This window comes from Ahaetulla prasina, chromosome 5 (genome assembly GCF_028640845.1).
Source record: "Ahaetulla prasina isolate Xishuangbanna chromosome 5, ASM2864084v1, whole genome shotgun sequence".
In the NCBI taxonomy this organism is placed as follows: Eukaryota; Metazoa; Chordata; class Lepidosauria; order Squamata; family Colubridae; genus Ahaetulla; species Ahaetulla prasina.
In genome coordinates this window covers 11,651,248-11,678,236 of record NC_080543.1, presented here as the reverse complement: position 1 = coordinate 11,678,236, position 26,989 = coordinate 11,651,248, and the positions used below count along the sequence as shown (strand labels likewise).

Genomic DNA, 26,989 nt, shown 5'->3' with positions numbered 1-26,989 from the left:
AAATAAATAAGTTTTCAGTTCCCGGCGAAAGGTCCGAAGGTCAGGCAGTTGGCGTAAACTGGGGGGAAGTTCGTTCCAGAAAGTAGGTGCTCCCACAGAGAAGGCCCTTCCCCTGGGAGCCGCCAGCCGACACTGCTTGGCGGACGGCACCCTGAGAAGACCCTCTCTGTGAGAGCGCACGGGTCGGTGGGAGACATGTGGTAACAGCAGGCGGTCCCTAAGCCATGGAGCGCTTTGAAGGTGGTAACCAAAACCTTGAAGCGCACCCGGAAGACCACAGGTAGCCAGTGCAGACTGCGCAGGAGTGGTGTTACCCGGGAGCAACGTGGTGCTCCCTCAATCACCCGCGCAGCTGCATTCTGGACTAGCTGAAGTCTCCGAGTGCACTTCAGGGGTAGCCCCATGTAGAGAGCATTGCAATAATCCAGGCGAGAAGTGACGAGAGCATGAGTGACCGTGCATAAGACATCCCGGTCAAGAAAGGGGCGCAACTGAGAATGATACTGGATTGGGAAAATGTCAGATAGATAGATAGATAGATAGATAGATAGATAGATAGATAGATAGATAGATAGATAGATAGATAGATAGATAGATGATAGATAGATAGATAGATAGATAGATAGATAGATAGATAGATAGACAGACAGACAGACAGACAGACAGACAGACAGACAGACAGACAGACAGACAGATAGATAGATGGATGGATGATAGGTATTTTATTTTATTTATTTATTAGTCAATCATATATAAGATAACAGGTAAAAGTATAAACATAATTTGGATACATGAAAAGAGTAAGTAAAAAAGGAATATAAGGACAGGTACGGTAGGCATGCAGGTGCGCTTATGCACGCCCCTTACAGACCTCTTAGGAATGGGGTGAAGTCAACAGTAGACAGTTAAAGTTTTGGGGGTTTGGGGAAGAAACTACAGAGTCAGGTAGTGCATTCCAGGCGTTGACCACTCTGTTGCTGAAGTCATATTATCTGTAATCGAGTTTGGAGCGGTTTACCTTGAGTTGGTATCTATTATTTGCTTGTGTATTGTTGTGGTTGAAGCTGAAGTAGTCATTGACAGGTAGGACATTGTGGTAGATAATTTTATGTACTATGTTTAGGTCAGACTGAATATGGTGTAGTTCTAAGTTGTCTAAGCCCAAAATTTGGAGTCTGGTGACATAAGGTATTCTGTTGCGAGCAGAGGAGTGGAGGAATCTTCTTGTGAAATATCTCTGGACTCTCTCGATTGTATTTAGGTCTGACATGCAGTGCGGGTTCCAGACAGATGAGCTGTATTCAAGGATTGGTTTAGCAAATGTTTTGTATGCTCTAGTTAGTAGTACAATATTACCAAAGAAGAAGCTACGCAAGATTAGGTTAACAACCCTTAGTGCCTTTTTGGCAATGTTGTTACAGTGGGCTCTGGCACTTAGATCTTTAGAAATGAGTACCCCAAGGTCCTTGACAGAGTGAGGATCATCTATAAAGTCATGTCCATCTAATTTGTATTTTATGTTTTGATTTATTTTATTTTAACTTTTTTGCCAATTTTCAAGACAGCATTTGTTGGTTGAGATTTGAAGTTGCCACTTGTTAGACCAATCTGACACATAGTCAAGGTCTTTTTGAAGGGTAGTTGCATTGTCCACAGTGTTCAATAGTTTAACATCGTCAGCAAAAAGAACACAGTAGATGATAGACAGATAGACAGACAGATAGACAGACAGATAGATGATAGATGATAGATAGATAGATAGATAGATAGATAGATAGATAGATAGATAGATAGATAGATAGATAGATGATAGATAGATAGATAGATAGATAGATAGATAGATAGATAGATAGATAGATAGATATAGACAGATAGATAGACAGACAGATAGACAGACAGATGATAGATAGATAGATAGATAGATAGATAGATAGATAGATAGATAGATAGATAGATAGATAGATAGATAGATAGATAGATAGATAGATAGATAGATAGATAGATAGATAGATAGATAGATAGATAGATAGATAGATAGATAGATAGATAGATAGATAGATAGATAGATAGATAGATAGGCAGGCAGGCAGGCAGGCAGATGACAGAGCTAAAATGATAGATAAATACGTAGGTAGGTAGGTAGGTAGGTAGGTAGATAGTTAGGTAGATAGATAGACAGACAGACAGACAGATGATAGATAGATAGATAGATAGATAGATAGATAGATAGATAGATAGATAGATAGATAGATAGATAGATAGATAGATAGATATGCAGCCAGGCAGGCAGATGACAGAGCTAAAAATGATAGATAAATACGTAGGTAGGTAGGTAGGTAGGTAGGTAGGTAGGTAGATAGATAGATAGATAGATAGATAGATAGATAGATAGATAGATAGATAGATAGATAGATAGATAGATAGATAGATAGGCAGGCAGGCAGGCAGGCAGGCAGGCAGGCAGGCAGGTTGGCAGGTTATATTGTGACATTACACACAGGGACATAAGGAAGGGAGCTTCCTTCGTAACATCACAATGCATGTTTCATTATTTTGATGGCCTCTCAGTGGCTCATCTTGTGTCCTTGCACGGATGTCACATGGACGCCAGGAACACATTGAGATAATGGGCATTTATCCATAGACTCACCAGAAGTAGGTCAGGACTTGATGGCATCTAACAGGATCACAACCACAAGAGAAATATCTATCATTCCTGAAATCCCCTTTGCAAAACACGAATATCTCCAATGTTAAACCGATGGCAGTGAAATGGAAGTGGCTCAATTTTGAATGACAGTTGAGGTTTTCGGTGCATACTTTGCTCAGGATCAAGGAAGAAAAATCTGCAAAAAACCCTCTGATGAAAACAAGATTGAATAAGTAATGCAGGATACAGATGGGCCCTACGGGCAAAGCTTCTAGCATCCGGAAAAGCAAAATAGGGCTTTAAAGATGTCATGCCAGGTGTCGGAAATTGAACAATGTAAAGATTAAATATGCCGGCAAATTCAACTGTATTTTTATTACATTCTGCTTTTTTTCTTTTGTGCTTTTATCCCTGTGTTCAATACAGCTGCTAGGAGCACAGTGGCACGGGACTCTGTGGGCAGGCAGTTAGCATGCCTACGTTCGAGATCCGAGAGCTGCAGGGTTGAGCTCTCATCCTTCACTCTAACTCCTTCCCAGGGATATGAAAGGAGCTACCCCTCCCCAACTGCACTGGCTACCTGTGGCCTTCCGGGTGCGCTTCAAGGTTTTGGTGACCACCTTTAAAGCGCTCCATGGCATAGGGCCGGGTTATCTACGGGACCGCCTACTGCGACCAGATACCTCTCACCGCCCCGTGCGCTCTCACAGAGAGGGACTCCTCAGGGTGCCGTCAGCTAGGCAGTGTCGTCTGGCGACGCCCAGGGGAAGGGCCTTCTCTGTGGGGGCTCCCGCCCTCTGGAACGAGCTCCCCCCGGGACTCCGTCAACTTCCGGACCTTCGAACCTTCCGTCGCGAGCTCAAGACACACTTATTCATCTGTGCAGGACTGGCTTAGATTTTAAATTTACAGGGGTTTTAAATTGATTTTAATATTTATATTTTTATTTTTAATAATAGGGCATTGGAATAAGTTTTTTAAAGATTATTTTAATTTTGTATATTGATGTTTTATATGCCTGTGAACCGCCCTGAGTCCTTTGGGAGATAGGGCGGTATATAAATTTAAATAATAAATAAATAAAATAAATAAACTGGGTATCTCCAGGACAGCATTGAAGTCACCAGCTAAATCCTTTCAACCTGGAGGAACCTCAACGCTTCTGACACAAGTGCAAAACAAAACAAAAAAAAAACAACCCACAACTGCTAACTATAGTGTTCCATTATCCCAGGGGTTGCCATAAAGAAGAGAGAGTCAACCTATTATCCAAAGCACCTGAAGGCAGGACAAGAAGCAATGGGTGGAAACTAATCAAGGAGAGAAGCAACTTAGAAGTAAGGAGGAATTTCCTGACAGTGAGAACAATTAATCAGTGGAACAACTTGCCTCCAGAAGTTGTGTATGCTCCATCACTGGAAGTTTTTTAAAAAGAGATTGGACAACCATTTGTCTGAAGTGGTGTACGGTTCCTGCCTGTGCAGGGAGTTGCACTAAAAGTCCTCCTTCGGACTCTGTTATTCTATTCTATTCCTTATATGGAAGTGTAGCCTTGTCTTGTTGCCTTGGTGATAATCTCAAGACTTCAGATTTCATTCACTGTTGAACCAGAAGAAAGCCTAGAACCCTCCAATTCTTTGGAGTAACAATTTTCTTCCCACCCCATCTTTGTCCATTTGAACAAAGAGGAACACATAGGATGTTTCAGATGATTATTCTTCTATTCTTTATGTCTGAAAGGAACTCAAAACTCAATGACTGACAAGAAGCTTGTAATAGTTTTGCTGGTGCTGCTGTTTCCCTAAATTCCATTGGGCAGTACAAGGAGAGCAGTGGTGGGATTCAATATTTTTTTTTTTACTACTGATTCTGTGGGCGTGGCTCTGTGGGCATGAGAGGGGAAGGATACTATAAAATCTCCATTTCCGCCACACTCCAGGGGGAAGGATACTGTAAAATCTCCAATATACCAAGACCTTAACTCAATGCTAATGAGTGATCTAAAATAGACCAACTAAGAAAAAAAATCAAGACAAGGATCAAAGATGGATACAATGCTGTGTGAAGATCCATTAGCAATTGTACCCATTAAAATGAAGATACGACAGGTTAGGGGAGAATGAACAGCGTAACACAGTTATGGCTAATGTTAAGTTCGGGAAGTAACGAGGCTGGAGACCAGGGTAGTTTATTTATTTATTTATTTTATTTATTATTCGAATTTATATACCGCCCTATCTCCCAAAGGACTCAGGGCGGTTCACAGGCATATAAAACATCAATATCAATATACAAATTAAAATAATCCTTAAAAAACTTATTCTAGCGCCCGAATTATTAAAAATAGAAATATAAATATTAAATATAAATATTAAAATCAATTTAAAACCCCTCTAAATTTAAAAATCTAAGCCAGTCCTGCACAGATGAATAAATGTGTCTTGAGCTCGCGACGGAAGGTTCGAAGGTCAGGAAGTTGACGGAGTCCTGGGGGGAGTTCGTTCCAGAGGGTGGGGGCCCCCACAGAGAAGGCCCTTCCCCTGGGCGTCGCCAAACGACACTGCCTAGCTGACGGCACCCTGAGGAGTCCCTCTCTGTGAGAGCGCACGGGTCGGTGAGAGGTATCTGGTCGCAGTAGGCGGTCCCGTAGATAACCCGGCCCTATGCCATGGAGCGCTTTAAAGGTGGATCTCTTCTTGGTGCACCGGGGTTGACTTTGTGCTCGCCTTCGGTGTGAGAGGCTTTTGCAGGGTCTCCGCCGCTTGGGTGGACATTTCATGCACTCTGGCTTCGTCCAGGGCGTTTGCCAGCGTTAGATTGCTTTTCGATAGCAGCCGCCTCCGCAAACGCATGTCTCTGACCCCACGGATGAGTTGCTCCAGCAACGCCTCGTCCAGGTCTCGGTACCCACAGTCTTTGGAGGCTTTCCGCAGGGCGGCCATGTAGTCGCCGATGGATTCTCCCTCTAGCTGTCGGCGCTCTCCAAATTCAAAACGCCGCACGTATTTGGACGGCGTTGGCGCGAAATGGTTTTTTAACATGGTTTGCAGAGTTTGCCACGATACCGATTGTACCGATGTTGGCTCTGCCAGGGCTTCCGCGATGTCAATGACCTCGGGACCGCAGTGGCTCAAGAAATATGCCCTTTATGGTTGTCTGAACTCCTTGCAGTTCGCTTGTTTAGAAGCTTTCAAACGGGTCATGTCGTTCCCCATTTCTCTCTGGCTGGGTCAAACGGCGGGCGGAGTGTAACTGGCCATCTCCGCTTTCTGCCCTGGGTTTGCTGGGTTCGGTTCTTCCGTGCTTCAGCTCGGTTCTGGTGCTCCTTAGCCTCGAGATCCCACCTCGCCGCCAGTGTTAAGTTCGGGAAGTAACGAGGCTGGAGACCAGGGTAGTGACAACAGCTCTTTAATATATGGTGAACCCAGCAACCTGGCTGGAGAAAAACCTCTCCTTATATACTGTTTAACCGGCGGCTTCAACCAATCAGCAACATGCTTTTTTCCCGCCAAAACATTTAAAGATACATAACAGCTAACCGTTTTGTCATCCCGTGCTGAAAGCGTGCCGAAAGCAATAATCCATAATGCAATGTGGGTGCCCCCCCCCTGAGCTACCCTCACCCTCCCACAAATGTGCATGTTCTGTCCCCCCCCCCACACCTCAGTCTGGGAAACATGTGAACTGACTCAATTAGCCAGCAATGTAGTCCCGGCAGCTATCAGCTCTGGCAGCAAACCAACGATCGTCTACCAATCCCTCCAAGACGGAGTGGCTGTGGCTGTGGATGCCGGCATCCCGGTACAGTCAGCTGAGTCCACGGCTGACTGTTGGGAGCCAGTCATTGGCCCCGATGGAGAGGGTGCGCAACTTGGGCGTTCTCCTGGATGAACGGCTGTCTTTTGAAGACCACCTGACGGCCGTCTCCAGGAGAGCTTTCCACTAGGTTCGCCTGGTGCGCCAGTTGCGCCCCTTTCTAGACCGGGATGCCTTGTGCACAGTCACTCACGCCCTTGTGACGTCTCATCTGGATTACTGCAATGCTCTCTACATGGGGCTCCCCTTGAGGGGCATCCGGAGGCTTCAGTTAGTCCAGAATGCAGCTGCGCGGGTGATAGAAGGAGCCCCTCGTGGCTCCCGTGTGACACCAATCCTGCGCAGGCTGCACTGGCTACCTGTGGCCTTCCGGGTGCGCTTCAAGGTGCTGGTGAACGTCTTCAAAGCGCTCCATGGCATAGGGCCGGGCTATTTACGGGACCGCCTGCTGCTACCGAATACCTCTCACCGACCCGTGCGCTCTCACAGAGAGGGACTCCTCAGGGTGCCATCGGCGCGACAGTGTTGTCTGGCGACGCCCAGGGGAAGGGCCTTCTCTGTGGGGGCTCCCGCCCTCTGGAACGAACTCCCCCCAGGACTCCGTCAACTTCCGGACCTCCGAACCTTTCGTCGCGAGCTTAAAACTTACTTATTCATCTGCGCTGGACTGGGTTAGTTTTAAATTTATGGGTTTTTAATGGGTTTTTATCCTAAATTTTTAATCTTGGCCAATTTAATAAGTTTTTTAATTGTATTTTAATTGTATTTATATTGTATTATTGTGTATTTTTTATCTGGCTGTGAACCGCCCTGAGTCCTTCGGGAGAAGGGCGGTATAAAAATTTAAATAATAAATAAAATAAATAAATACCAAGGTTTCCTTTATCTTCCCAGATGCCGGCATCACAGAAGCTCGTTACTGGAGCAACCAGGAAGTCAGGAACAAACAGCAATTCAGGCCAAATGCTCAGTCAAATAATTCAGCTCAAGTTTTTTCCAGTCAGTTCGTTTGTCTGTCACGAAATAGTAGAGCAGCCCCTCCTGCTTTTATACCCTGTGGGGTCTGGCTCCGTGACTCAGCAGTCTCTAGGCCTGCCCCACCCCCTTTTTTTTGTTCCCGCCTCTCTTGTCTACGAAACCTGGGATCTAACCAGGACTGATTGTCCACAGCTGGGTCTGGAAGCGTTGCCTGGGCGGGGGGAGATACAGGAGACGGAGGCCTCGTCACCTCCTCCACCTGGCCTGTCTCTGGCTCCTGGAGCTGAATCAGAGAGGCCGACCCTGCAGAAGGGAGCCCTGATGGCCCTTCCCCCTCACTCTCTGAGTCACTCTCTGGCAGGGGGCCAGGCCCGGGGGAGGGGGCTGGAGCCACAACAGTGCACAGGACCCACTCCCGTGCCCTGTCTTGGGCCTAGCAGGCCTCCCTGCAGCCTCCTGGGACCAAAAACAGTCCGCAAGGGGGATGCCACACACCCCGCCCCCACTCCCACCCCCACGCCTGTGCTCATGACCCCCACACCCTCACGCATGCACCCATGTTTCCCGCATGCACCCCGCCCCCTGAGGATGCAAAGCAGAGACCCCAAAATCAGCTGGCTGGCGGGAGGCGCCTGCGCACCTGCAAGGTGGAGGTGAGCTGGGGCAACGGCTCGCATGCCCGCAGAGAGGGCTCTGCATGTCACCTGTGGTACGCGGGCCATAGGTTTGCCATCACAGGCTTAACATATAGCTGTATTTGACAATAATTTCCAGCCTAATGAATAACTTTAATTGCCATTTCCTCCGGATAAAATAAAAAGAGGGGTGAAAATGCACCACATAGAGAACTACAGTATCTGAATGAAGGGAATTCTCTGCCAGGAGCCAACGCTGACCCCTAAAAACATAATTTGTCATGATGTAAATATTTATTTTTTCCATCCTGGTTCACAAAGGTCTTTCCTCCTATAAATCAAGCCTCTTGCATTTTTGTTTTGTTTTGGCTTGTATAGATACAGTAGCTCTCTTCACCAGAAAGGGAACAGATGTTGAAACCTTGGATCAGATTTGTCACTTTCTACTTTTGATGAATTTCCCTTCACTATTAATTTGTGCTTGTGGAAAATTGCCTGAGTAAAATGGGTTTTCAGTACCTTCCCCCCCACCTTCCCCCAAGCCATTGAAGGATGGAATATGATGATATATTTCGCCTTTCAAAAAATGGGACATGCTCCAATCCAATCCAAGTATTTGGGTGAATGAAATGAAGTTTATTCTTGAATAATGTTGGGCACCAATGATTTCTGTTAGATGCGCCCAGTGGTGGAAATCAATTTTTTTTACTACTGGTTCTGTGGGCGTGGCGTGGCTTGGTGGGCGTGGCTTGGTGGGTGTGACGGGGAAGAATACTGCAAAATCTCCATTCCCACCCCACTCCAGGGGAAGGATACTACCCAAATCTCCATTCCCTCCCCACTCCTGGAGGAAAGTTATTGCAAAATCTCCATTCCCACCCCACTCTGGGACCAGCCAGAGGTGGAATTTGCCAGTTCTCTGAACTACTAAAAATTTCCGCTACCGGTTCTCCAGAACCTGTCAGAATCTGCTGAATAGCACCCATGGATGCGCCTCAGCTTTTTTGGGTGGATGCTTCAGGGCTGAAATTCTAATTTCTATATTTTTAAGAACATTTCTAATATCTATATCAGCGTTTGTCAACCTCGGCAGCTTTAAAATGGGTGGACTTCAACTCCCAGAATTCCCCAGCCAATTCCTTAACAACCATGTTAAATAGCTTAACAACTGCATGGATCCGCTTAACAACGGTGGCAAGAAAGGTCATAAAATGAGGCAAAACTCACTTAACAAATGTCTCGCTTAGCAACAGAAATGTTGGCCTCAGCTGTGGTCATAAGTCAAAGACGATCTGTAATTCAAAGGTGATCCTATCTAGCCAATAACAATCATAAATTCAACATAATCATAATCTTGTCAGGAAAATCATGGTACAGGTAGTTCTCAACTTACAGCAGTTCATTTAGTGACCGTTCAAAGTTACGACGACACTGAAAAATGTGACTTATGACCATTTTTCATAGTTATGACCTTTGCAACATCCCTATGATCATGTGATCAAAATTTGGATGTTTGGCAACTGTTTCGTATTTATGACCTTTGCTGTGTCCCAGGATTATGTAACCTCCTGACCAGCAAAGTCAATGAAGAAGCAAGGTTCACTTAACAACCTGGTTACTAACTTATCAACTTCAGTGATTCACTTAACAACCATGGCAAGAAATGTCGTAAAACGGGACAAAACTCACTTAAATGTCTCACTTGACAGCATAAATTTTGGGCTCAGTTGTGGTCATTGTGCACTCAAGAAGCCAGAAGCATTCCCAATTCAGGGACTGGGGTAGCATATGCAATCCAGAACCAAGGCTGGCTGGGGAATTCTGGGAATTAAAGTCCACACATCTTAAAGTTGCCACAATCTCATTTTAACTTGGTTTAGCAGGATGGATAAAAGCCCCAGCCTGGCATCACCGAACTATGTTTAGTTACCAACTTCCAACCAGCAATGTTCACGCAAACTGGGGAGGATGGGATTTGTAATTCGGTGGGGAGAGGGGGCCTAGACAGCTATCCCTCTCGAGTTGTGTTCAGTGGAGCTGATTATCACTGTGTGTGCGTGTGGTGTCTATGGAGATTGTCTATGGCAGGAGTCTCCAACCTTGGCAACTTGAAGCTTGGAGGACTTATCTAGCCATTGATAAAATGTGTCCCATATCAAGAATCATGAAGCTGGCTGGGGAATTCTGGGAGTTGAAGTCCTCCAGGCTTAAAGTTGCCAAGGCTGGAGACCCCTGCTCTATACCATCTTCTCCCTTTATATCTCTTCTTTTCTAACTTCTGTTTCTATTCCCTCAATGCTGTCAAACTATTTACTAAATCTGCACTACTATTAATCTTCTCATTGTTCCCATCACCCTTCTCCTTCCACTTATGACTGTATAATTTTAACTTCATTGCTTGTATCCTTACAATTTATATTGATATTGTTTCCTGATTGCTTATTTGTACCCTATGACTACCATTAAGTGTTGTACCTCATGATTCTTGATGAAGGTATCTTTTCTTTTATGGACACTGAGAGCATATGCACCAAGACAATTTCTTTGTGTGTCCAATCACACTTGGCCAATAAAAAATTCTATTCTATTCTATTTTTCTATACTGCTATCTAGCCATTGATAAAATGTGTCCCATATCAAGGGAGATTCTCAATCTGGTGATAAAGATGCTTTTTCCAAAAGGCAACTGGACTTTCTGGTTTTTTGTTTGTTTTTTCGTGGAACACCCTCCGCTTTTCAAGAGATGAAGCGAAGTGAAGTGAGAAACAATGAAGTGAAGTGAACTGAAGCGAAGTGAGACGCTTCTTGGATGAGAGAAGAACAAAAGAGAAGGAAGAAAGAAAAACTGTGGAAACAAAGTTTCGTTCCAAAACAAAACAAAACCCCAACCAAACCCAGTTGCTGTTTGAGGAAGGGAGAAAAAAACAACACACCACTGAATACAACAAAATAACTTATGCCACCAGACTTGAAATCCTGGCTTTAGAAAATTTAGAACTACGCCGCCTTCGACATGACCTGAGTTTAACTCATAGAATCATCTATTACAATGTCCTTCCTTCGTTGCTTGTATCCTTACGATTTATATTGTTTCCTGATTGCTTACTTGTACCCTATGACTACCATTAAGTGTTGTATCTTGTGATTCTTGATGAACGTATCTTTTCTTTTATGTACACTGAGCGCATCTGCACCAAGACAAATTCTTTGTGTGTCCAATCACACTTGGCCAATAAAAAATTCTATTCTATTCTATTCTATTCTATTCTATTCTATTCTATTCTATTCTATTCTATTTAATTAGGTAAACCCTGATTAATTCACAACTAGGAACAGTACCCAGCGTATGGGATCCAGTGAATCCCAAAATTTCCATGAATATAGTTTGAACGCACCTAGCAAGAAAGTTGTAAGATGGTGGAACACTTGGCCAATTAAAAAAAATTCTATTTTATTCTATTCTATTAAGAACTTATGTCATTTAAAGAAGAAGACAAATGCACAAATAAACAATGAAAAAAAAAAAGAATGCAAGAGAGCCAAACTCTCCAGCGGAACTCAAAACAACTGGGTGAACAAAAAATAATTTTAAAAAAATCACCAGGTCAATTCCGGGCAAACCACATGCAAAGTAAATCTCTGTTCCGGGAATCCGCCCCGCAGGAGGCAAAAAACATTCTCGCTGCAGAGCCAAAAAAAAAAAAAACTCACTCGGAGCCCGGGGAAGAATCAACCCCAGCCCCTTCACACGTGACACGCAAGGGCGGGCCATCTCTCCCCTTCCCCCCCCCCTCCAGTGTTCCTTTGCCTCCCACATTTTATATAACATACAAAAAAGCAGCATTTTCTGTCATAAACTGCCGGTTGCTCGAGGGCTGCAAAATGATGGTGTCTACTGAACACCGACTGGAAATTGTAATATTTCCAGCAAGCTTGAAAACAGCCAGATTGGCAAATCACCACTACAAATTGATGATAATTAAAACCGATGTACAAATTTCATTAGCCCAGCAGCGGCTTAATGCGGAGTAATAATTCTATACGGAGGAAGTGGCCAGGGAGGAAAAAAAACACATAATTTTGTGAAAGTGGCATTTCTCTAGAGGTATTCTAAACAATGAGGGATATTATTTTTTTTCCAAATAGAAAATGGAAAAATGATGTGCCTATTGAGCTTGGCTGGTCTACGTACGGTAGATACGTTTTCAATTTAAAATCTAGAAATTCTAGAACCTTTTTTTAACCAGGTTTTGCTTTGTAAATGTACAGGTTTTTGCCAACTTTTAACTTTATTACACTAGTGTCTTGACTAGTATTATTCAGACACTTTGAGGCAGGAATAACCTCAGTTGGAGATATGCTCCATTCAGTCAAAGGGTGGCGGGATTAAAAGCAGCTTAGATGTGGTAACTCTACTGAGCAGGATTTGTAAGTGCAGGGGTGAAATGCTCCCGGTTCGGAACGGATCACCCAATCCGGTAACGATGGTGGAGGGTGGTTCGGAGAACCAGTAGCAAAAATCCCTTCCCCCCCCCCATGCCCAGCTGAGCTGCGTGATCATCAGAGTTTTTTTTAATTTTTTTACTTTTAAAAGCATTTTTTCTTTGGCTGAAAAAATGCTTTTAAAAGTTAAAAAAAAAGCCTCTGATGATCGCGCAGCTCAGCTGGGATTGTCAGAGGCTTTTAAAAGCATTTTTTCTATAACCTTTGGCCGAAGAGGTTGTTTAAAAATGCTTTTAAAAGGTTCTGGCAATCAGGCAACTCAGCTGGGATTCTCAGAACCCTTTAAAAGCATTTTTTTCTACACATCTTCGGCGGAAGAGGTTGTAGAAAAAATCTTTTTAAAAGTTTAAAAAAAAAAGTTGGCCACGCCCACCCAGTCACATTACCCCCACCACACACCACAGAACCGGTAGTAACAAATTTTACATTTCACTCCTGTGTAACTGGATAGCAGTTTGGATAGCAATATTTATTTGATTTTGTTTATCCCGTCTTTATTATTTTATAAGTAACTCAGTGTGTCGAATACTCGTTTCTGTCCTTCCCCTCCTCCCATGACAACAACCCTGTGAGGTGGGTTGGGCTGAGACAGAGTGATTAGCCCAAAGTCACCCAGTTGGCTTTCATGTCTCTGATGGGACCAGAACTCAGTCTCCTGGTGATTGGCCCAGCTTTCATACCTGAGGCGGGACTAGAATTCACCGTCTCATTGGCTCAGAGTCAGCCAGCTGGCTTTCAGGAAATCCTTTTCTGCCATGGTTCATGCCCTCTGTGCCCCCAGCCTCTTCTGGAAGGACCCAAAAACCTGACTCTGCCAATCCCATTCTGGAGGTGGTCAGTAGATTAGAAGACAATCTTATTTATTTGTATCCTGCCTTTATTATTTTTACAAATAACTCAAGGCAGCAAACATATCCCAATGTATCGTCCTTCTCCTATTTTCCCCAACAACAACAACAACCCTTTGAGGTGGGTTGGGTTGGGAGACAGTGACTGGTCCAGAATCACTCCGTTGGGCTTCGTGGCTAAGTCTGGACTTGAACTCACGGTCTTCTGCTTTGTAACCTGGTGCCTTAACCACTAGACCAAACTGGCTCTCTACCCAGTTTGTTGTTAACTTTAATGTTTAACTTTTAATGCTCAATATTTTTAATGTGCTTAATGCTGTAATTGTTTTATATTTTTATTTTATTATGTTGTAAGCCATTCAGAGTTGCTTGAAAATGAGATAGGCGGTATATAAATGTAATAGATAGATAGATAGATAGATAGATAGATAGATAGATAGATAGATAGATAGATAGATAGATAGATAGATAGATAGATTTTAATGCACTCATCCATCAATTCATGCATGCATACATACATACATACATACAGGTAGTCCTTGACTTATGACCACAACTGAGCCCAGAATTTATGTTGTTAAGTGAAAAATTTGTTAAGTGAGTTTTGCCCCATTTAAAGACTTTTCTTGCCACATTTGTTAAGTGAATCACTGCAATTGTTAAATTATTAAGATGGTTGTTAAGTGAATCTGGCTTTTCCATTGACTTTGCCTGTCAGAATGTCACAAAAAATGATCGTATGATCCTGGGACACTGGAACCGTCATAAATGTGAGTCAGTTGTCCAGCATCCGAATGTAAATCACGTGACCACGGGGGATGCTGGAACGGTCATAAGTATGAAAAACGGGTCATAAGTCACTTTTTTCAGTGCCATTGTAACTTTGAAAAGTCACTAAATGAACCGTTGTAAGTCAAGGTCTACCTGTACATATATTCCAAGGCAGGTCCATCATTGCCCATTCGGCTGCATTCTGGACCAGTTGAAATCCTGGGTGGTCTTCAAGGGCAGCCACACGTAGAGTGTGTTGCAGTAGTCAAACCACGAGGTGACTAGGGCATGAGTAATTGCCCCTGATTTAGAAAGGTCACACCACATGGAGTTGTACAAAGGCCACAGGTGGCCCCTGCTCAGGGGTGAAATGCTACCAGATCGGACCGGATCACGCGATCCAGTAGTGATCACAGCCGGTAGTTCGGTGATCCAGTAGCAATAGTGGAGCAAAGCTCTGCCCACCCACCCGGGTGTAATATGTTGTTTTGCGCATGCGCAGAAGGTCTGCACGCACATGTGACATGCATGTGCGATGCATGCACTCCCAAGCCGGTAAGGAAGGTAAGTAGATTTCACCTCTGCGCCTGCTCTTCAATCAGGAGCTACAAGGCCAGGAAGACCCCTGTTGTGACTCTAGCCCCCGAATCTGACCCCATGCCCGACAGTGACTCAGAGAGTGAGGGGGAAGGGCCAGTAAGGCTTACCTCGGGAGCACCGATTCCTTTGGCTCGGCTCCAGGAGCCAGAACCAGACCAGTCGGAGGACATAATGAGGCCGACATTCCTGATTCCTCCCTTCCCCAGGCTACGCCTTCAGACCCAGCTGATAATAATAATCAAGCTTGGGTTGACCTGCGCTTCAGAAGATTAGCGAGGCGGCGTCATCAAAGGGAAGGGTAGGGCAGGAGCCCCACCCCACAGGATATATAAAGAGCTTTGGGACTGCTCTCACTCCACAGGAAGCAAAAGTTTAGCTGAACCGTTTCAAAAAGAGCTGAAAGTCTTGCTATGTGAGTCATTTGTTTGAACTTTGGCAGGCAGCTGCGATTTCTCTGCCAGGACTGATAAGAGCCGTGAATCCGCTGGCTCGTGTGTCTGAAGTGGGGAAGGGGACAGAAGAACCCCTCAGATTTCATACTAAATTTGGACAGAGAAGTGCTACTCCCCTCCCCAAGGTCAGAGATGGAACAGCCCTAGCATGTGTAAACTCAGTTATTGAGGATTGACCCACGAAGTGGGTTCCTCATTTCCACTACTTTTTCCTGTGAAGTCACACTTTCTAAGGTTGCTTTCTAACTTCTCTCCTGTCACTTGCAAGTTATGCCCAGTGGTGGGATTCAGCCAGTTTGCACCTATTCGGGTTGTTAACCTTCTAAGCAATTCGGAGAACCAGTTATTGGAAGAAATCTTATTTTTTCCACTTTACAGGGCTAATCCTGTAAGGAAGGCAGGAAGGAAACATTCTGGTGTTGTTTCTAGCCTAATCTTTATTGCCCTGCTTACAGAAACTGCCTCTCTGGTTAACCCTTATTACATTGTAACAGCTAAGGCGAAGCGCCCATCGACGTGAGTGACGTTGAAGTGGCCATGCCCACACGGTCACATGACCACTGCGCCACGCCTACTCAGCTGGTCATTAGGGCAGAGAACCAGTTGTTAAATTATTTGAATCCCACCACTGGTTATGTCCCCCCACATTAAGTCGGAGAAAATTCCAAACCCCCTCCCCATTCATTAACCCCTAGTAGATTAATTTATTGCATCAAGAGGCTGGAACAGCCCATTCTGAAATTCTGAAGTGCTGATACTAATTTTAGTACGGACTCTTGACCTTTGCAAGAATAGCATTGAGAAAACACATTCCGATAGACGTGTTTTGCAACAGGAAGAAATCTAAAGTCCATTTGCAGTTAATATAACAGGTATAATTAGGTGGCATTAGAGTGTGCTATTGTTTGCAAATCCCCACAGTGTAGCAATTAGGGTAATTAGGATAAACACGGCAATGGTGCGTGTAGATGTTTGAATTTTCAGGAAGACGGCACTGAATCCGGAAGGATTTTGCAAGAAAAAAAATTGCAATGTTTCATGCAGGTAAGTTCAGTAAGCGTGGGTGGAACAGACATGTTCTTCTTGTCTGTCTCTACTCTCATTTTCCCTTGGAAAAAGCAGCTGATGGAAAATGTTATTTTCTGATATCACAGTTCGGGAGTCCTCGAGTTATAACGGCTCATTTAGCGACTGTTCGAAGTTACAACAGCACTGAAAGAAGTGACTTACGACCATTTTTCACCCGTGACTGTTGCGGCATCCCCTCGGTAACGTGATCAAAATTCAAACGCTTGGCAACTGACTCAGATTTATGACGGTGGCCATGTCCCGGGGTCACGCGATCATCTTTTCCAACCTTCTGGGAAACAAAGTCAATGGAGAAGCCAGATTCACTTAACAACCATGTTACTAATTTTAACAATTGCAGTGATTCACTTAACGACGGTGGCAAGAAAGGTTGTAAAACGGGACAACATTCACTGGACTACAATTCACTTAACTGAGAGAGAAGTTCTCTGAAGATGGGCTCCAACACAAGCTCGGAAGACAAAACCTCTGGTCCTGGTGACCGACCCAGATTGGATCCTGCAAGTTAACTGTCTCGCTTAGCAACAGAAAGGTTGAGCTCAATGGCGGTCGTAAGCTGAGGACTACCTGTTTTAAGCATGGGTATAAAATGGTGGCGCAGTGTTTAGACTGCAGTACTGCAGGTTATTTCTGCTGCCTGCCGGCTGCTTGCAATTTGGCAGTTCAAATCTCACCAGGCTCCAGGTGGACTCAGCCTTCCATCCTTCCGAGGTGGGTAAAATGTGGAGCCAGATTGTTAGGGACAATAGGCTGACTCTGTAAACCGCTTAGAGAGGGCTGTAAAGCACTGTAAAGCGGTATATAAGTCCGAGTGCTATTGAGAGGGAGGGAGGGAGGGAGGAAGGAAGGAAGATAGGTTAGAATGCAGCATTGCAAGTTAACTCTGCTGACTTCCAGCAGTTCAAATCTCACCGGCTCAAGGTTGACTCAGCCTTCCATCCTCCTGAAGTGGGTAAAATGAGGACCCAGATTGTTGGGGGCAATAAGTTGACTTTGTATATAATATACAAATGGATGAAGACTATTGCTTAACACAGTGTAAGCCGCCCTGAGTCTTCGGAGAAAGGCGGGATATAAATTCAAATTTAAAAAAATAATAAAATAATAATAATTTAAAAAAAGTAATAAAGTTGCCAAGATTGGAGACCTCTGTTCCAGAAGAAATGGTCCACTTTATAAATTATCTGGCCTTACTGGAAATGCACATATTGCAAGCAGGATATAAGCAGATCCAATGTCCCTGTAGAATTTATAATAAAATAATATGTGAAAATGCGAATTTTGGTCTCCTTGTCTCCACAATGCAAATTCAAGAAGCCACAGCCATTACACAACTTGATATAAGTGCGGAAGTACCCCAAACTCTCTTCGCACCTATATCTCTCAAAAAATGGAATGGAAGAGATGATTGAATAAACAGCTTAGATTCTTACTTCATGTTGTACAGGTAGTCTTCCGCTTATGTCCATTCATTCACACAACTAGGACTACCTTCACACAGGATGCTACAAAGAAGCCGACTAATCTGCAAACACCCACTCCACCTATCAATCAAGATGCAACTACACAGCCAACCAACCCACTTACAGCAACATTCCCCACCTCTCCACCAGTATTTATAGAGAGACGACAGCTCCGACTACGCTAAGCTCGCACAAGCACGAAGCCATAAGCACCAGCCTGAAGATGACGAGTGAGACCTCGTCGAAACGTCGCCAAGATACTCTCAACTTTACACGGGAAAAGACCCGAATATGACAAGCCCTACATATACATATACATATACATATACATATACATATACATATACATATACATATACATATACATATACATATACATATACATATATATGGGGATTTTTAAATAGATTTTTAAATAAGGGTTTTTTAAGGGGGGGAGGGATATGACGGGTGGGGGTAAAAACACGTCGGGGAGGGATCCAGCCCCAGTGCTAATTCGCGGCACTATGGCATCTGGTCTGAAGGCAGAGGGGGAGGGGTTTGTTCCAGGATTAGAGGGTTGTTCAATCTGTACGGTAAGTGAGAGAGGCAGATATGGCGGAGGGGGGGGCATATCGAGTGTTGGGAGCACGTGCTCGCTGTTTGAAAGCGATCACGTGCTCTGGCCCCTCAGTCCCTACCCGTTCCTCGGGTGGCCATGATCCTCAGAGCTTGGGTCTTCGGTTGATGTTATGTAATGCTCGGTCCATGGTTAATAAAGCTCCCCTGATTTGTGATCTTATTCAGGGGGAGTCCGCGGACCTTATGGGCATCACGGAGACCTGGTTGGGCCCAGAGAGGGGGGTCCCCCTTGTTGAGCTGTGCCCTCCGGGTTTCCAAGCATTTCATCAACCGAGGGCCCAAGGTAGGGGTGAGGGGGTGGCGGTTGTTATTAAGGAAGATCTAGAGCTGAGGGAGGCCACTGTCCCTCAGATTGCCAGCTGTGAATCCCTCTTTGTGAGGTGGGGCCATAGGAATCAGTTGGGTTTGTTGATCACGTACCTGGCTCCTTGCTGCGTGACCACAGCCCTACCCGAGTTTTTGGAGGTACTTGCCGGGGTGGCGGTTGAGACCCCCAGACTTATAGTCATGGGGGATTTCAACCTGCCATCGACCGGCTTGTCATCGACTGCAACTCGGGAGTTCCAGGCTTCCATGATGTCCTTGGACCTGATTCGAGTAAATGATGGCCCTACGCACATGGGAGGAGGCACGCTGGATCTAATTTATATCTCTGGACAGTGGCTAAATGATCTGGAATTAGATGATTTAGCAACAGAAACGGTGTCATGGTCAGATCATTTTCTCCTTCGCCTGGACCTTCAAACCGCCACCCACCATCGCAGGGAGACGGAACCAATACGTTGGTTCCATCCCAGGCGCCTGATGGACCCTGAGAGGTTCCTGACGGAGCTTGGGCCATTTCCTGAGGATCTGGCCCACGGCACGGCTGAAGAACTAGTTGTGGCCTGGGAATAGGCCGCGGCTGGAGCCTTGGACCGTGTCATGCCTTTGCGGCCTCTGACCCGGCGCAGATCTCAGCCGGCCCCTTGGTTCTCCGAGGGGCTGAGGGAGATGAAATGCCGGATAAGACACCTAGAGAGTACTTGGAGGTCTAGTCATTCTGAAGCTGATCGGACACTAGTTAGGTCTTATTCTAAGACCTACCTAGTGGCAATGAGGGAGGCGAAGCGTTCCTACGCCTCTACCCTCATTGCGTCAGTAGATAACCGCCTGGCCGCCCTGTTTCGGGTGACCCGCTCTCTCCTTCATCAGGAGGTGCAGGATGACCCTTTGCAGGGACGTGCCGAGGAGTTTAGTGGTTATCTATACGATAAAATCGCTCAGCTCCGGGATGGTCTGGACGGAAATTGGGATGATCCAAGCGAGAGGGAGGAGTCATGTCTTGTTGAGATTGTTTGGGATGAGTTTGATCTTGTGACTCCCGAGGACGTGGACAGGTTGTTGGGGAGGCTCCACGCCACTACATGTTTACTGGACCTGTGCCCTTCCTGGTTGGTGCTGGCCACTCAGGAGGTGACACGAGGCTGGCTCCAGGGGATTATCAACGCTTCTTTGTTGGAAGCGGTTTTCCCTGCTGCCTTGAAAGAGGCGGTGGTGAGACCCCTACTCAAGAAGCCTTCCCTGGACCCAGCTATTTTGGGTAATTATTGTCCGGTCTCCAACCTTCACTTTGTTGCGAAGGTTGTAGAGAGTGCTGTGGCGCGGCAGCTACCCCAATACCTGGATGAAGCTGTCTATCTAGACCCGTTCCAGTCCGGCTTCCGACCCGGATACAGCACGGAGACAGCTTTGGTCGCGTTGGTGGATGATCTCTGGAGGGCCAGAGTCAGGGGTTATTCCTCTGCCCTGGTCCTATTAGACCTCTCAGCAGCTTTTGATACCATCGACCATGGTATCTTGCTGCACCGGTTAGGGGGATTGGGAGTGGGAGGCACCGTTTATCGGGGGTTCTCCTCCTATCTCTCTGACCGGTCGCAGACGGTGTTGACAGGGGGGCAGAGGTCGGCCGCGAGGCCCCTCACTTGTGGGGTGCCGCAGGGGTCGATTCTCTCGCCCCTCCTGTTCAACATCTATATGAAGCCGCTGGGTAAGATCATCAGTGGCTTTGGGGTGAGATACCAGCTGTACGCTGATGATACTCAGCTGTACTTCTTCACCCCGGGCCACCCCAACGAAGCTGTTGAAGTGCTGTCCCGGTGTTTGGAAGCCGTACGGGTCTGGATGGGGAGAAACAGGCTCAAGCTCAATCCCTCCAAGATGGAGTGGCTGTGGATGCCGGCACCCCGATTCAGTCAGCTGCAGCCGCGGCTGACTGTTGGAGGCGAGTTATTGACCCCAAAGGAAAGGGTGCACAACTTGGGTGTTCTCCTGGATGAACGGCTGTCATTTGAAGATCATTTGACGACCGTCTCCAGGAGGGCCTTTCACCAGGTTCGCCTGGTTTGCCAGTTGCGCCCCTTCCTTGATCGGGATGCCTTGTGCACAGTCACTCATGCTCTTGTTACCTCTCGCTTGGATTATTGTAATGCTCTCTACATGGGGCTCCCCTTGAGATGCACCCAGAGGCTTCAGTTAGTCCAGAATGCAGCTGCGCGGGTGATAGAGGGAGCTCCACGTAGCTCCCATGTAACACCACTCCTGCGCAGACTGCACTGGCTGCCTGTGGTCTTTCGGGTGCACTTCAAGGTTCTGGTTACTACCTTTAAAGTGCTCTATGGCTTAGGGCCTGGGTACTTACGGGACCGCCTACTGTTACCTCATGCCTTCCACCGACCCATACGCTCACACAGAGAGGGACTTTTCAGGGTGCCGTCCGCCAAACAATGTCGGCTGGTGGCCCCCAGGGGAAGATCCTTCTCTGTGGGGGCTCCTACCCTCTGGAACGAACTTCCCCCTGGTTTACGCCAAATACCTGACCTTCGGACCTTCCGCCGCGAATTGAAAACACATTTATTTATTCGCGCAGGGCTGGCTTAAATTTTGTTGGTTTTTAACTTTATATTATGAATTTTAATGGGTTTTTAGAATTTTAAATGTTTTAAAGTCTTAGGCCAATTGTGTAATAAGTTAAAAATAAAATAAAAGTTTGCCGTATTGTGTTCGCTTGTTTAGAAGTTAAGTCCAAACTTTTTCAACTTTTGGATCAACTTAGATGAGATGACGCTGGATTTCTGAGTTTCATCCAGAGCTTAAAAATGTGGCTTCAAAAAAGTATGATGGTTTACTTGGGCATAAGACCCAATGGATTCAGCGAGTCACCGAGAAGGTTACACAATTCAGTGTGTCACAATTACACAATTCTTTCTTATTACGCTTCCTTACTTAGGGGCAAGGCTCAGAGAACCAACTCAGAGAACTGGGCTGGGCTGATCTATCCAATTAAATCTTAATCCTAGTTTAACAGGCCATTTGCTCACACAGCCCACGATGCTACAGCAAACAAACAGGGCTTCATATGTGCCTCGATGTGACCACAAACTATGTTAAACTGCTTAAGGCCAGACCAGTCGTGAAATCCAAGTTGCTGACCCACTTATTTATTTATTTTATTTTATTTATTATTTATTATTTATTTTATTTATTATTTATTATTTAAATTTGTATACCGCCCTTCTCCCGAAGGACTCAGGGCGGTTCACAGCCAAGTAAAAATACATAATACACTATAAATACAATTAAAATGCTATTAAAAAACTTATTAAATTGGCCAGAATTAAAATTTAGAAATAAAACCCATTAAAAACCCATAAACTTAAAAAACTAACCCAGTCCAACGCAGATGAATAAGTGAGTTTTAAGCTCACGGCGAAAGGTTTGGAGGTCCGGAAGTTGAGTCCTGGGGAGTTCGTTCCAGAGGCGGGAGCCCCACAGAGAAGGCCCTTACCCTGGGCGTCGCCAGGCACACTGTCGCGACGGCACCCTGAGGAGTCCCTCTCTGTGAGAGCGCACGGGTCGGTGAGAGGTATTCGGTAGCAGCAGGCGGTCCCGTAAGTAACCCGGCCCTATGCCATGGAGCGCTTTAAAGACGTTCACCAACACCTTGAAGCGCACCCGGAAGGCCACAGGTAGCCAGTGCAGCCTGCGCAGGATAGGTGTCACTCGGGAGCCACGAGGGGCTCCCTCTATCACCCGTGCAGCTGCATTCTGGACTAACTGTAGCCTCCGGATGCCCCTCAAGGGGAGCCCCATGTAGAGAGCATTGCAGTAGTCCAGACGAGACGTCACAAGGGCGTGAGTGACTGCACAAGAATATTGTACTTGTTGCTCTATATTTAATTGAGTATCCTATGGACTTTGGTTGAATTGCCACATACAAATGCTGTTATCATCATCATCATCATCATCATCAATCATCAATCATCATCAATCATCATCACCATCAATCATCATCATCCTCTGCTTGGGTCAACCTATTCTCCAAAGAACAAGAAGCTAATCAAGGGAAGAAGCAACCTAGAACTAAGGAGAAGTTTCCTGATAGTTAGAACAATTAATCAGTGGAACAACTTGCCTCCAGAAATAGTGAATTCTCCAACACTGGAGGTTTTTAAGAAGAGATTGCACATCCATTAGTTTGAAACAGCATAGGGTCTCCTGCTTGAGCAGAGGGTTGGACTAGAAGACCTCCAAGGTCCCTTCCAACTCTGCTATTCTGTTATCCATCCTTGTTTAAAAAAAGTAAACCCATCAATTTTGGTCCCTGTACATCTGTTCTCCCAGCTTCCACTAACGGATTTCAACCTGGCCTAACCTGGCCCAGGCCTGGTTGACCTCTCAGCCTATACCTCCCACTGTGGCCTGCCAGGAGACCGGGTTGATAGGAACTGTAGTCCATCATCTGGGGCAGGAGGAGGAGGAGAAGGAGAAGAAGGAGAAGAAGAAGAAGAAGAAGAAGAAGAAGAAGAAGAAGAAGAAGAAGAAGAAGGGGAGGAGGAGGAGGAGGAGGAGGAGGAGCAGGAGCAGGAGCAGGAGCAGGAGCAGGAGCAGGAGCAGGAGCAGGAGCAGGAGCAGGAGCAGGAGCAGGAGGAGCAGGAGCAGGAGCAGGAGGAGCAGGAGGAGCAGGTGGAGGAGAGCAACATCCAAGGAGCAAAGTTTGCTCTTGCGCTCCGGGCCGGGCGGGGAAACTCACCAGCGATATCCCAAAGCTGGAGGCGCACCACCGTTCCCGAGTCCCAGCTGAGGACTTTGAGGGCGAAGTCCACGCCGATGGTGGCGCGGTAGTGCGGGGAGAAGTTGTGGTGGACGTAGCGCTTGATAATGCTGGTCTTGCCCACGCCCAGGTCGCCGATCACCAGCAGCTTGTAGAGATGCTCTTGTTGGCCGGGCGGTTGTTTGCGCATCTTGCCCGCCGCGGCTCCTGTCTGGTGGGGACAAGGGGAGGATCGGAGCGAGCGGCGGCGGCGGCAGCAGCAGCAACGAAGGCGAGCGCTCTCTTTCTCTCTCTCTCTCTTTCTCTCCCTCGCTCCCTCTCGGGATCTGGCACCGCCAAGGAATCCCCGCCTCTCCGGCCCCTCTGGGAGAGATCACATTTCACCCTTCAGAAGGGAATTCCGACCAGAGAGCTGGCGGGCTGCCTGCCTGCTTGCCTTCCTTCCCACCCTCCCTCCTTCCCTCCCTCCCCCCTTCTTTCCTTCCTTCTTTACTTCCTTCCCTCCCTCATCCCTTCCTCCTCCTCCTTCCTTCCTTCTTTACTTCCTTCCTCCTCCTCCTTCCTTCCTCCTCCTCCTTCCTTCCTCCATCTCCTTCCTCCTTCCTTCCTTCCTCCTCCTCCTCCCTCTTTCCTTCCTTCCTTCCTTCCTTCCTTCTCCCTCCCTCCCTTCTTTCCTTCCTTCCTTCCTCCATCCTTCCTTCCTCCATCCCCCTTCCTTCCTTCCTTCCTTCCTTCCTTCCTTCCTTCCTTCCTTCCTTCCTTCCTTCCTTCCTTCCTTCCTTCTTTCCTTCCTTCCTTCCTAGAAGACTTGGGCCACCTGGGATCTGCACCCATTTCTTTAAAGTTTTTCTCGGAAGGATAACAGAATAACAAAGTTGGAAGTGACCTTGGAGGTCTTCTAGTCCAACCCCCTGCTCAGGTAAGAGACCCTCTACCATTTCAGACAAATGGATGTCCAATCTCTTCTTGAAAACTTCCAGTGTTGGAACACCCACAACTTCTGGAGGGAAGTCATTCCTCTGATTAATTATTGTAACTGTCAAGGAAATTTCTCCTTAGTTCTAAGTTGCTTCTCTCCTTGATTAGTTTCCACCCATTGCTTCTTGTCCTGCCTTCAGGGGCTTTGGAGAATAGCTTGACTCCCTCTTCCTTGTGGCAGCCCTCAAATACTGGATGACTGCTATCTTGTCACCCCTACTCATCTAAGTGGTGACATATTGAATGGGACAGAATGTTGCCTGAGAGTCTTCTATTTGGTTAATTTTATTTCAATTCATTTCCATTAAATTCACAGGTCCTTTTTAGGACTTTGAGGGAGTGTTCAAGAGTATAAGAGTTAGTTTTTGATCTTTGCCTGTGTGAATAGTTTTGCGCAGGGAGGGAAGTTTGGAGAAGACTTTCTTTCCCTGTAGAACAATCTCGTTAGCTTCCGTGGGATCGGTATAGATTTTTGCATTTTGAAGAAGGGGTTCTAGAGGAGACATGATAGCAGTGTTCCAATATCTCAGGGGCTGCCACAAAGAGGAGGGAGCCAAACTATTCTCCAAAGCACCTGAAGATAGAACAAGAAGCAATGGATGGAAACTAATCAAGGAGAGAAACAACCTAGAACTAAGGAGGAATTTCCTGACAGTGAGAACAATGAATGCAAAAAGAGCGCAGAGAAGAGCAACCAAGATGATTAGGGGACTGGAAAACATATGAAGAACAGTTGCTGGAACTAGGTACGTCTAGTTTAATGAAAAGAAGAGCTAGGAGTGATATGATAGCAGTGTTCTGATATCTCGGGGGCTGCCACAAAGAAGAGGGAGTCACGCTATTCTCCAAAGCGCCTGAAGGAAGGACAAGAAGCAACGGATGGAAATTAATCAAGGAGAGAAGCAACCTGGAATTAAGGAGAAACTTCTTAACAGTGAGGACAATTAATCAGTGGAACAACTTGCCCCCAAAATTTGTGGGCGCTCCATCACTGGAGGTTTTAAAGAAGAGATTGGACAACGATTTGTCTGAAATGGTATCGGGTTTCCTGCCCTAGGAGGGGGTTGGACTAGAACAGGGGTCTCCAAACTTTTTTTTTTTTTTGTCACAACATTATGTACAAGCACATATAGTGAAAGGAAACAATAGGACAGGAACGGTAGGCACTTTTGTGCTCTTATGCACGCCCCTTATAGTCCTCTTAGGAAAGGGGTGAGGTCAACGGTAGACAGTTTTTGGTTAAAGCTTTGGGGAGTTTGAGTAGAGACCACAGAGTCAGGTAATGTATTCCAAGCATTAACAACTCTGTTTACAAAAGTCATATTTTCTGCAATCAAGATTGAAGCGGTTAACATTAAGTTTTGAATCTATTGTTTGCTCTTGTATTATTATGATTGAAGCTGAAGTAGTCTTTAACAGGAAGGACATTGCAATAGATGATTCTGTGTGTTAAGCTTTGCTGGCTGAGGAATTCTGGGAGTTGAAGTCCACCAGGCTTAAAGTTGCCAAGGTTGGAGACCCCTGGAGTAGAAGACCTCCAGGGTCCCTTCCAACTCTTTTTATTCTGTTATTCTGAATCGATTTGAGGTTTTATTTCCCTCATGCTTGTATTGAAGCAGGATTAAGCGATTGATTAACCCACACCTGGCACCTGCTGTTTTGGAACATTGTGTATTTAAGTGCATATGACTGGATGTCCTTGACTTACAACAGTTAGTTTAGGGACTGTTCAAAGTTACAATGGCACAGAAAAAAAGGGATTTTATGACCACATTGCACACTTGCAGCATCCCCACGGTCACGTGTTCAGAATTCAGATGCTTAGCAACCGACTCATATGTACGACGACTGCAATGTCCTGGGCTCATGCGATCATCATTGGGACCTTCTGGCAAGCAAAGTCAATGGGGAAGCCAGTTCCTCTTTAAAGCCGTGTTACTAACAACAACTGCACGGATTCACTTAACAACGGTGGTACGAAAAGTCGTAAAACGGGGCAAAATTCACTGAACAACTGTCTTGCTCAGCAGCAGAAATTTTGGGCTCAGTTGTGGTCGTAAGTCGAGGACTATCTGTGTAAGGTCTCCTGCCTGAGCCCACTGAAGTCCCTCCCAACCAGGGGTGAAATCCAGCAGGTTCTGGAGAACCGGTAGTGGAAATTTTGAGTAGTTTGGAGAACCGGCAAATACCACCTCTGGCTGGCCCCAGAGTGGGGTGGGAATGGAGATTTTGCAGTATCCGTCCCCTGCCACGCCCACCAAGCCACGCCCTCAGAACCGATGGTAAAAAAAAATGGATTTCACCACTGCTCCCAACCCTGTTATTCTGTGTTCTATGACTTGACATCTGATATTTGATATCTGGGTAGGGGACACGGTGGCTCAGTGGCTAAGATGCTGAGCTTGTCAATTAAAAGATCGGCGGTTCGAATCCCTAGTGCCACGTAATGGGGTGGGAGCTCCCGTGACTTGTCCCAGCTTCTGCCAACCTAGC

At 46.0% G+C, this 26,989-nt stretch overlaps 1 protein-coding gene across 2 annotated transcripts in view; it reads right to left on the bottom strand.

The window, feature by feature from the left end:
• LOC131200056 (ras-related protein Rab-38-like) overlaps nucleotides 1-23,960 on the bottom strand; it is a 77,962-nt gene extending 54,002 nt beyond the window's left edge. The window contains exon 1 of one of the 2 annotated variants that reach the window (XM_058186392.1): nucleotides 23,498-23,960. In XM_058186392.1, coding sequence (XP_058042375.1) covers nucleotides 23,498-23,708 — 211 coding nt within the window. In that variant the 5' untranslated portion in view covers nucleotides 23,709-23,960. The remainder of the gene's footprint in view (nucleotides 1-23,497) is intronic. The other variant, XM_058186393.1, reaches the window with a different exon arrangement.
• Between the last annotated feature and the right edge of the window lie 3,029 nt (nucleotides 23,961-26,989).